Raw genomic sequence first — 12,189 nt, 5'->3', positions numbered from 1 at the left:
TTTGATACATTGTCTTAAAGCTATCTTGAGGAATGAAAAATTCACTGTTTCTGTTTTTCATTGAGAGGATTGGACCTGCCCACTCTTCCATTGAATTAATCTGTAGTGAACAATGAAGGAGTTTGGATCTGATCCTCTCAATGAGATCTCAATTCAGAGCAGGAATTTACTGTGTGCAGCCCCCTCTCCCAACTTTCCTCACATGCAATTTAATATTTCTGGGGTTTGTTAAATCACAGTGTCCAAAACCGGGGAACTGTGGCTTCAAACTAGTACTCGAACATTAACTTTTGGGCAAATATATAGTACATTCCAATATACATGGGAGGACCCACAACTCAGTGGTAGAGCACATACTTTGCATGCAAAAGGTCCCAGGTTCAATCCTTGGCAAATATCCCCTTTAGGAAAGGTGGTGGAAAGAGTTGTCTTAGGGTAACTGCTGGCATTCTTGGATGATACAGCTTATCTAGACCCATTCCAGTCTGGGTTCAGGCCTGACCTTGGGACCAAATTAGTCTTGGTCTCATTGAGAATAGGACAAGAGGAATGCAACCTTGCTCCTTCTTTATATCTCTGTGGCTTTTGATAATGTTGACTGTGTCATCTTTGGACTGGCTCCATGGGATGGATATTGGGGTAGAGTCCAGGGAGTAGCACTGGGAGAATGCTTTTCACATCCCTGGGAGTTATACTTTGAAGTGCTGCAGGTTTATTTCCATTGCTATTTAACATCTATATGAAGCCAATGGGAATGATTATTAGGAGATTTGGGGTATACTAGTATCAGCTCTTTTTCTCCACAACATCTGAATTGTCAGAGGCCATGCAGACTGTGAAACAGTGCCTGGATGCAGTGGTGGGCTGATTGCTGGAAAATAAACTGATCTTGAAGCCTGACAAGACAGGTGCTGTGGGTGAGTGGTTCTCGTGTCCAAGAAATTGACCAATTGCCTGCACTGGACAGGGTTGCACTCCATCTAAGGGAACAGGTGCACAGTCTGAGGGTGTTCCTGGATCCAGTTTTGTTGCTTGAGGCTCAGGTGCCCTTGGTGGGTAGTTGGACTACTGCAATGTACTCTTTGTAGTGCTTCTCCTGTGGTTGATCCTGAACCTGCAGTACAGAACGCTGTAGCACAATTGATGACAGAAGTGAAATCCTATCAGCATATTACACTTCTCAAAGATCTACATCGGCTGCCAATTTGTTACCAGGCAAAGTTTAATAAAGTTTTACTATTAGTATATAAAGCCCTTAACAGCATGTGACCAGCCTACTTGACGTCTTCAATCTGCAGAACACACAAGTTCCATACCATGTTCATTCCACATCTTTGAGAAGCCTGACTTTTAATGTGGCAGTACATATGCTTTGGAACTCGCTGCCTATTTACATTAGGCAAGCACCCTCACTATACTGTTTTAGAGAGAGACCCAGAGAGGTGTTGCCAGCCAGTGTAGTAGATAGTACTGAGCTAGATGGGCCATTAGTCTTAACTTAGTATAATGTACCCAGTATTTCTATGTTGGCTTGTTAGTGTAGGGCAGAGATGGGCAACTTGAAGCCCTCAGCCTAATTTTATGGTGGTAGCCCGAAGAGAGAGGAGGAGGATGGGAGTGGGGGAAAGGAGGGAAAAGAGAGACAGATGGAGTGATGAAGGGAGATGGGAGGGGAAGCCCTCTGTAAGCAATTGCTTCAGACCTCTGGCAAGAGCAATCTGCCCCTTCCTCAGCAGCATGCTGGGAAGGAGAAAGAAGAGTGGTGACTGCTCATTGACCCTGCCCACTGCTGGTGTGTGGCCCCAACAAATTGTCCCCAAGGGGATGTGACCCTCAGCAGAACAAATGTTCCCCACTCCAAGGCTAAGAGTATGATTCTCTCTTCGGGTACAAGAGTTCTCGAGTTCAAATGTTTGAAAAGCTTTGCTCAGAGAGGGAAGGCTGGCTGTAATTTTGGGAACTGAAGTATTAACTACATTCACACAAGTACCATTCCTCATTAGCTGGCTTGCTATAGTTCTTGTATATCTTTAGATCCATGCCAGGTAAACAGTTATGATATGTTAGTACCCATCTGAAGATGTTTGAACACCTGTGAGTGCTGCATTCAGATGCTGATTCAGAGGTAGGTGGGGACCTCTAAAAGTTTGTACTGAACAGATGCCCTGGCTTAAAAGGACCTGTATCACACAAGGAACACAGTCTTGCCAAAAGGAGGGAGGGAGTGAAAAAGGTCATGTTTGACTACTATAATAATAAAGTTCTTTCAGAAAAACTGTAGGTGGTAATAGTTTGATTTTCTTGGCAAAATTCCCAGTCTTCTGCATGCAGCAAAGTAATGAGTATTTTCTTTAAATGCGTGTGTATTGCAAGTAGTTACAATGAATGACTGGTGTGTTAGAACAGTGACCACATTTATAAGGAAGACAATGCAGATATATTAACAGCTGCTTATTTCACCATCCAGACTTCATCTTCACATCTAACCAACGAGTCTCTTCGTCAGAAGAGCTGGAAGTAGACTGCAATTTTACTGTTATCTCTAGGAATGCCTTAATATGCACATCTTGGATAATGTTGCAAACTCATGATTGTGTGCAAATGAAAAAAAGACTCTAAACTTACCCTCTTCAGACCTGCTGACACAGTCTGTATATACAGGGAGTCTGGCAACCATAATATGCATAGTCTGCAGCCTAACGGGGTGGGGAACTGTCCACCTGTCAATCAACCTTAAACTTGCAGCTGCAGTGCACTTTTGAGTGCACTCCTGATTCTGTTCCTTTCCAGCTTTAATTGAAAGCCTTTTTTCTGTTGCAGTAAACACCAAATTCAAGCAGGGACTAGAAAGGAATAATTGGGAATGCACTCTTTATTATTTCTTTTGAATTTAGCACTGTGGCTTGACCTGTCTCCAGTGGTGTGAGATGATAATTAGATGAGTGTGGCTCGGGGCAAACCATGTTGGAGTCCAAATAGGGCACATATTATTATTTTTTATCAAAAGTGGGTCATAGCTGTAGTCATGCTGCTGCTCTACAAATTGGATCAGCAACATTAGAATTCTCAAACTTAAACTTTGGAGAACTTTCTGAATAGTGATAGATGAGAAAATAACATAGGAAAATTGTGGGATGCCATATAAGAATAGAAGGTCCAGGACTAAAGGTTGTGCAGAGCTTTGCGGTGTATGTTTGTTTGATCAGAAGAGGGCGGGGGAAAACCCATCCCTTGAGAACTGAAGATGAGGCCTCTGTTTAGTAAACACTTTTAAAAAAATGCTGGCTCTGCTCTTTCCTTAGGAATATAGGAAGCTGCCTTATAACAACTGGGCCGTTGTCTACGTAGCTCAGTACTGTCCACATTGGGTGGCAGTGGCTTTCCAGGGTTTCAGACAAGGGACATTCCCAACCCTATATGGATACGCCAGGGATTGACTTTACCATTTGAGCTGTAGTCCTGCCACAATTAGCCTCAAACCCTAGAGGTGTTACTCTTAAGAAGGTTGATTAAAATGTGTTTTTTGACACCCAAGTTAATTATCACACCTTCACTAATAATATCTTAACCCTTTTCTTGCCTCTGCTCTGTAAGGAGAAAGGTGAAGAGGTGTGTGCGCCATATTCAGTATTTTAGAAACCAAAAAGCATTATTCTCTGATCTATAGCATGTTGATTAAACTTTCTAGACCCTCTAAAATTGAGAAGGATTATTGTAGGGAATTTGGGAACAGGCCTCAATTGTATCAGCTTCCACCTCAGCTTTTTCACTGTTCATAGAATACCCCGTGGAAGTATCCCACATTCATTTGATGTGAATGTCCTTTTATTCTGTGTTTTAAACCTTGAAAGGTCAAAAATCAGCCAGCGCTCAGGCCTCCAGATGCTGCTCCTAAATGCCAGATCAGTGCATAATAAGATCTCCCTCATTCATGATTTAATAGTGGATGAGGCAGCCAACCTGGCATGTATAACCGAGACCTGGGTGGGTGAGCAGGGGGGAGTCAGCCTCTCCCAGCTCTGCCAGCCAAGGTACCTGGTTCAGCATCAGGGTAGACCTGAGGGCCGGGGAGGGGGGGTTGCTGTGGTCTATAGGAGCTCCATCGCCCTCTGCAAGCACCCTGTCCATGTGACTACTGGTCTGGAGTGTTTGCACCTTATGTTGGGTCAGCGGGATAGACTGGGGATTATGTTGGTGTACCGCCCACCCCGCTGCCCAACAGACTCCCTAGCTGAGGTGATGGAGGTGGTCTCGGGTGTACTGTTGAGATCCCCCAGACTGTTGGTTCTGGGGGATGTCAACATCCATGCCGAGGCCACCTTATCCAGGGCGGTTTAGGATTTCATGGTCTCCATGACAACCATGGGACTGTCCCAATATGCCATTGGCCCAATACATGTAGCAGGGCATACTCTAGATTTGGTTTTTGCAACTGGACATGCAGTTGGTGATCTGAATGTGGGGGGCCTTGCATCAGTCCCTCTGTCATGGACAGATCACTGCTTGCTGAAGTTTAGACTTACAACGGCTTTTCCCCTCTGCAAGGGTGGGGGACTTATGATCTGGATGGTTTCTAAAGGCTCTGGGGAGTTCTCCGGTTGATTGGGCTGGCACTCCTGTCGAAACCCTGGTTGAACTGTGGAATACAGAAATGACCCGGGCGGTAGACATGATTGCTCCTGAGCACCCTCTCCTGTGTAGAGCTCGTACGGCTCCATGGTATACCCCAGAGCTGAGAGCAATGAAACAATATAGGAGACGGCTTGAGTGCAGATGGAGACTAACTCCTAGTGGATGCAGTTATACACTGGTAAGTGCCTATGGTAAGCTGTATTTAGGGCAGTGAGGGCAGTAAAAAAACAATATTTTGCTGCCACTATCAAATCATCACTCTGCCACCCAGCGGAGCTCTTCAGAATTGTCCAGGGGCTATTACACTCTGGCCCCAGGGACATGGTAGGACCATCTGAGGCGCGCTGTAATGAATTTGGTAGGCACTTCCAGGATAAAATCTTTAGCATCTGCCAGGACTTAGGTGAATCTGCCAGGACTTAGGTGAATCAAGCAAAGTATCCAGAGCACAGCTTTGTCCTGATTTCTTGGACGAGTTTCAGTTGGTACAGCTTGAGGACGTTGACAAGGTGCTTGGACAGGTTCGTACAACCACTTCTGTGCTGGATCCTTGCCGTTCTTGGCTATTAAAAGCTAGCAGGGATGGAACAGCCAGCTGGGCCAGGGAAGTGATTAATGCCTCTCTGCGAGAGGAGGTTGTCCCTGGCTGCCTGAAAGAGGCAGTAGTGAGACCATTCCTGAAGAGGCCCTCCCTGGACCCAGAAAATCTTAATAACTATAGGCCGGTAGCAAATGTTCCATTGCTAGGCAAGGTCCTTGAACGAGTGGTTGCGGGCCAGCTCCAGACACTCTTGGATGAGACCGATTATCTGGATCCATTTCAGTCGGGTTTCAGGCCTGCTTTTGGCACAGAAACAGCCTTGGTCGCCCTGTATGATGACATTTGTCGAGAGAGAGACAGGGGGAGTGTGACTCTGTTGATTCTTCTTGATCTCTCAGTGGCTTTTTAAACCATTGACCATGGTATCCTTCTGGGAAGACTGGCTGAGTTGGGAGTGGGAGGGACTGCATGGTGGTGGTTCCGCTCCTACTTTGCAGGTCGGCTCGAGAAGGTGGTGCTTGGGGAACATTGTTCGGCACCCTGGATTCTCCAGTATTGGGTTCCGCAGGGGTCAGTTGTGTCCCCCATGCTGTTCAAAATCTACATGAAACCGTTGGGTTCGGTCATCCGGAGCTTTGGAGTGCGTTGGCATCAGTATGCTGATGACACGCAGCTCTATTTCTCCTTTTCATCTTCTTCAGGTGAGGCTGTCAATGTGCTGAACCGGTGCCTGGCTGCGACAATGGCCTGGATGAGGGCTAATAAACTGAGGCTCAATCCAGACAAGACTGAGATGCTGCTAGTGGGGGGTTCTTCTGACCGGATGGTGGATGTCCAACCTGTCCTGGATGGGGTTGCACTCCCCCTGAAGGAGCAGGTTTGTAGCTTGGGGGTTCTCCTAGAACCATCTCTGTCACTTGAGGCTCAGCTAGCTTCTGTGGCACGGAGTGCCTTCTACCAACTTTGGTTGGTGGCCCAGCTGCGCCGCTATCTGGACAGGAATAACCTGGCTTCAGTTGTCCATGCTCTGGTAACCTCCAAGTTAGATTACTGCAATGTGCTCTACGTGGGGCTGCCTTTGAAGAGGGTTCGGAAACTGCAGCTTGTGCAAAATGCAGTGGCCAGATTGGTAACAGGGACCAGATGGTCCGAACATATAAAACCAATTCTGGCCTGCTTGCATTGGCTGCCTGTGTGTTTCCGAGCTCGATTCAAGGTGCTGGTTTTAACCTATAAAGCCTTACACGGCTTGGGACCACAATACCTGATGGAATGCCTCTCCTGATACAAACCCACCCGTACACTACGCTCAACATCAAAGGCCCTCCTCCAGGTGCCTACTCCGAGGGAAGCTCGGAGGGTGGCAACAAGGGAGACGGCCTTCTCATTGATGGCCCCCAAATTATGGAATGATGTTTTTGACGAGGTGCGCCTGGCGCCATCACTGTTATCTTTTCAGCACCAGCTCAAGACTTTCCTCTTCTCCCAGGCATTTTAGCATGCGTTTTTTAAAATTGTTTTAAATTTTTTAAATTGTGTTTTAAATTGTTTTTAAAAGATGTGTTTTAAACTTGTATATTTGTTTTTAATGTTTTTAGTTACTGTAAACTGCCCAGACAGCTTCGGCTGCTAACAGCCCTGAGTGGGGGGGGGGAGCCACCGCTGTAAAAAGAGAGGCGGCACAAGCAGTCCCCACTGTCCCAAAAAACAAAAGAGAAGCAGGTAGGGCAGGAGAAAGTGAAGGGGGGGGACAACTGAGAACGACCACCCCAACCAGCCCAACTTTCTTCGAAAAGGTAAAAGAGAAAGAGAAGGGAGAAAAACTGGGAAACAAAAACCCCAACAACAACACTCCCTCAAACACACTCTCACACAAAATGTTCACACGCAGTTAACTTAGACTCAATTCTCACAGTACACGTGCATATAAGTGCCTCATAGGAAGGCAAGAATGAACTGGAGTGGGAGGGGCATGTATGCCCCAGGTCTTGACTTCGGTACATTCTTGTCTTCAGACGCTAGATGGTGCCATTACCCACTTGATGGCACGCTACTGCTGTATTAGCAGAACGCCGAAAAGTGGGGCCCTACTGTAGTAGAATTTCCAGTGCTGGTGAAATATGTTTGGAAGACACTGGATGTGAATTAAAAACTTGAGTATCATCTAAATTTGTTCTCTTGTCATTTCTCCCCAACAGTGTATCTATGTATCGAGGGAATTGCAGACCTATTCGGTTTGAACCACCAATGCTAGATTTCCACGAACAGTAAGTTGGGACCACTCTGACTAGTATTCTAAGTAGAATGCATCCAGAAATTAATAGCTGCCTGAGAAAGCTATGTATACAGAAGGCAAACCTGATGATATGTTAATGTTAGATGGCCAGAACCATAGCTACCCAGCACCACACATTTTATACATATCCGACTCTAAATGTGCTGGCTCACCCTAAGTGAATGAATAGTAATGATGGCTCACACTTCAAGAAATTAGAATCTATTTTGCTTCAGCCATATCGCATAGCTGAAGAGGAGAAGGTGGAAGTATTAAGAGGCAGGGATGAACAAAGTTAATATTTTTGGGGTGTGTGTGAATGAACAGCATAAGGGTTTTGTTGTTGTTTGAGTCTGCTTACTGAAGAATAGTTTCTTTGATTGAAATTTTTTCTCTCCTGATAATGCCAATAGCTAAGTTGTTAACCTATGCGTATGTTTTTCATGCAGCACCAGTACTTTGCAGTACTTTGGTATGGCGATAGTTTTTATTCTAGTACAGAAAAAACTCTACTCTGCTTTGCTAGTGTGTTTTGCTTCTATCCTAGCTATGATGTAACTGAAGCCACTTCCTCAGCAGCCAGTCAGATTGGTGAAGTATAGTGCTTTGATCCTGCTTCAACAGCCTGATCACTTGCTTGAAGAGAATTCCACACATGTCAAGTGATTAAAAATGAGAATAAAGCACTATGCAGTCATTGATCAGCTGCCTTGTTTCAGACAAACAGAAGAAAAGAGAAGTCAGAGTCCATTGTTTATAAGCTTGCTCTTCTCTCTCCTGATACTACGTATCTAGGAACATCCCTCAACAGTATATAGTTGTCCTTATTCTTTTCAATTACAACTCTTATGTACAATTATTTCAAGTTTTGGTATAGTTTAGCATTATCCCATTTTGTGTTCTTCTGCAAATCTTTACTGAAGAGGGAGAGAGGACTGAAAATCTTCATGCATGTGCAAGTGATTACCTTCTCATGCAGATGCAGGATTATTTTTTCTCTAGATCTTTTTGTTGGGGCTGCCTGGGCTCCTACTGGAAGGAAGGGCAGGATAGAAATCTAATAAATAAGTAAAATCAGTCTGTGTGAATAGAAAAGCAACATTGTCTTGGTTTTTATTTATGGCTTGAATGGACCTGATTGAGAGCATTTCACCCTCTGAGCTGCCCATCCCATAAAAATGCTCATTGCAGTCTTTTGGGTAGTTGTAGAGATCAGGCAATCTGTTCAGGACATGTTATTTCACAGAGCTATCACGTAGTAAAATTCTACATTCAATATATTGCTTGTATATCACTGTTCAGCTGCCATGATTTCACCCTCTTATTGTCTGATACCTGTAGAGTTTCCCTGGAACCTGGAAATATGAATACAAACATTTCTGAACCAGTACTTCTAGATATTCTTTTTTGTATAGTAGTTTACTATTTACCCATTTTGAATAACGCATAAATGAGAAGCAAATGAAGTTGTTTGGTCAAACTATTGCAAAAGTTTATGTGCTATAAATTCTTTTTTTAAAAAGAGCAAAAACGATAGGTTGGAATTGAACTAGTTTTTTGCCAAAATTAATAATTCTGTGGCTCAGAATATGAACCTCAGTGACTAGTAATGATAATCTTCAATCCAGGATGGCCATTAGAACCGCTTGGTTCTTTGCCAATTTGGATTGCTCACATCTTCCCCTGCCTTTCCTTCCCCTTACCTAGCTGTGAAAGAAGATAGGTCCTTCTTTACAGTCTGTGGATTGCTGGTATTACAATGCCCATGTGCCAGAGATCTTGGGGGAAATTGCATTACCTCTGCCCCTTCCCCAGCTGTAGGAGTGGCAGGCAGACAATTCCATTGCTGCTGTGCTTCCTGGACAGTAGTGCCTTGTGTGCCAGGGACCCCTGGAAAATTGCATTCTCAGGATCCCTGGCATGTGAGATGCTTCTCTAGTACCAAAGGGGAACTAACCTGCTGCCTCAGCAGCCAGGTAAGGAGCACTGTGTGGAGGCAACTGGACCATGTTGTGCTCCAAATTACATAATTGATAGTGTGATGGGATCTGAAAGTGACTTGGACATAACCAAACTATTATCTGACTTCCTAGGAAGGTAGCTTGGTTAGCTGAGTCAAACTCTGTATCATGGTGGGAGTGGAGGAATGTTGTTCATCACTAGTTGAAATGTGTGGAGTTGTATAATTTTAGCTTTTGAATGTTAATGTATTCTGCTGACAGATTTATGGGTTGCACTATATTTCCTGTACCAGAAAGAAACAGTTCTTACTCCTTTCTTGTCATTAGTCTTTCAGGTCATGGGAACACAGTCATGAGGGCAGTAGATATAATGCTGCATTTCCCCAGAGTTATTAATGCAGCAGTGCTACAGTGGCTGCATACGGATGCTGCATCTCTCTGGATTAAGGCCAGAACAGAAAATTATTTAGCTGGAGTTTTAGTCCCCTCCATTGATCAGCTGAAAGGCAGGATAAAAATAACTTGGCAGAACTTGTTTATGCTTGACTTTTCTTTAAAGTCTATAAATAAAGTACAGATGTCAAATTATGCAACAAACATCAACTTTAAAATAGTTCTTTCAGCTTATTGAGGCAATTAGACATTGTATCTTGAGTAATACAAGTGTTTGGAATAAAAGTAATAACACAAGCAACAAGGAGTCCAGTGGCACCTTAAAGACTAACAAATTTATGATGGCATAAGGTTATATAGACAGTCATCAGATTCATGAAGTGTCACCCTGAGATGCAAGTTTGTGTGTGTACATATATAAACACACAGTTTTGGGCAGAGGGTTGTAAATGGGAAAGGTCAGCAGAAAATGAAATGTGGAAAAGTACAGTTGGTAATAATTACATTATCTATAGTAGCCATTCACAAAATCCAGTTGTGTTGATAATAAAGACAGCCTGGTGTTGGTAGCAAATGTAGCTTGATAAATATTCATTGTCAGTTCAGTCCAAAAGTGATAGCATCGAACCTCTTGATGAATTGTAATTCAGAAGTTTTGCATTGCAGTCTTCCTTTGAATTTTCTCATAGGAAAATTTTTAAAGATTCAGAGTGTATTTTGGGGGGGGGGAAGGAGAAACTGAAGCAACCTTCAGTTCTTGAACTGAACTGTCTTCTTCCTTGCAACCATAAAACTATAAAAATTCTGAGGTGGTAGGCAATTGAGAAAAGAGTCTAATTGCTTTTTCCTGTTTTCTTTTAATACAGGCCAGTTGGAATGCCAAAAATGGAAAAAGTTTACTTGCACAATCCCAGTTCAGAAGAAACTATTATATTAGTATCAATATCTGCAACAACCTCACATTTTCATGCATCATTTTTTCAAAACAGGGTGAGTCAGCTGTGCTTTTTGAAGTTAGTGTTATTATGTAAGCTGGATTCACTTCGGCAAAACAAAATTTACTTTAAACTATATCTCAGTGACTAAAATAACCTCTTTAAATGTAAGCATAACAAAATTATGTTACATACAATTCACTGTAAAGGAATATACATGGAAAGTAAATGTCAGTGGGACTTCTTCACCTAGGGCAGTGGTGGTGAACTTCTGACCCACAGCTTTAGTGTTCCCAAGAATATAAAATATATAGCTCAGAAATTAATTCTAATCAGAAGTAGCTGTGTTTAGTTCATTAGAAAAATTTCCCCATACCAGGATAACTTTTAGTTGGACACATCTTCCCTGAAGCAAATTCACAAAATTAATGTGTAAGCTTTCAGGTTCATCTCAATTTTTTTGTGCGACATTCATCCTGAAGAAAAGTGCTGCTGATATATTTTTACTCTCCTAATATAGAATGGCATTGACACTAGTATATTTGGAGAAACAATTCAAAACCAAGAACGTGGTTGGAAGAATCTTCTAAGCTAATCCAAGATTCTAAGAAGTTATAGCCTACGTACTCATAAGTAGTTGCCAATAACCTGTTGCAGCCTCTTTGGAATTGATTCCACCATTTTTATGCATGCATCTAGGAGCTACTAAAATAACTTGTATATTCAGTACTGTTTCTTTTAGCATACTTTTGTAAAAACTTCTACTAACCAAGTGCCTAAAATATGTGAAAAGAGCTCCAAATAACGCTCCATTTAACAAGGAGCTTGACAAAGCAAATAACAGCAAAATGCATTTAAGATAAGGATTTCTATCTCTACCACTGTCAGGGTTACAATTAGCATTAAGTGAAAGCTGAAATTATTATTGATCTTTTTTTGGTCCTGTTCTTCTAGAAGCATGTTTTAATTAGCATGAGTGTGTATTTCTTTATTGCCACTTGAAAGAATCTTCTGAAGCTAAAACCCAAGGAATAATATCTTTTGGGGATGGGGGAGGGATTATGGAGAGCTTGTACATTTAGACTCCTCTCTAGGTCCCAATAGAAGACTTACCCTGACCACACATCTTCCCTGAAGCTATTGGCATAAGAAATTTCTTACTGCAGGAATTCTCCATAATGGCTTGGAACTGGAAACTTTTCAAATTAAAATGGTGTTCTGATACAATAGATGGACTTCAGATTGTGAACTTCAACCCAATTCATATTTCTGCTTTATACTCTGGTTAGATGATACACAATTGAGCTTTACAACTTTCCTACTTCTTTAGGAAGAGTAGATGGCATAAAGCTCTAAATATAATGAAAATATTTAACTTTGGGAGGGTAAATTTAGTTTTCAGTTACTACATTCTGTGGAGCAGTTCCTATGTAAGGACAGTGAAATAAGTGA

At 42.7% G+C, this 12,189-nt stretch overlaps 1 protein-coding gene across 3 annotated transcripts in view; it reads left to right on the top strand.

The window, feature by feature from the left end:
- The window catches only part of TMEM131 (transmembrane protein 131), a 112,592-nt gene that overhangs the window by 38,795 nt on the left and 61,608 nt on the right, over positions 1 to 12,189 (top strand). For all 3 annotated transcript variants that reach the window (XM_061626916.1, XM_061626915.1, XM_061626917.1), the window contains 2 exons: positions 7,372 to 7,440; positions 10,669 to 10,792. In XM_061626916.1, coding sequence (XP_061482900.1) covers positions 7,372 to 7,440; positions 10,669 to 10,792 — 193 coding nt within the window. The remainder of the gene's footprint in view (positions 1 to 7,371; positions 7,441 to 10,668; positions 10,793 to 12,189) is intronic.

The sequence above is a fragment of the Rhineura floridana genome, chromosome 5 (assembly GCF_030035675.1).
Source record: "Rhineura floridana isolate rRhiFlo1 chromosome 5, rRhiFlo1.hap2, whole genome shotgun sequence".
Lineage (NCBI taxonomy): Eukaryota > Metazoa > Chordata > Lepidosauria > Squamata > Rhineuridae > Rhineura > Rhineura floridana.
Note: the sequence above shows the minus strand (reverse complement) of the source record. Positions and strands in the feature narration are given on the sequence as shown.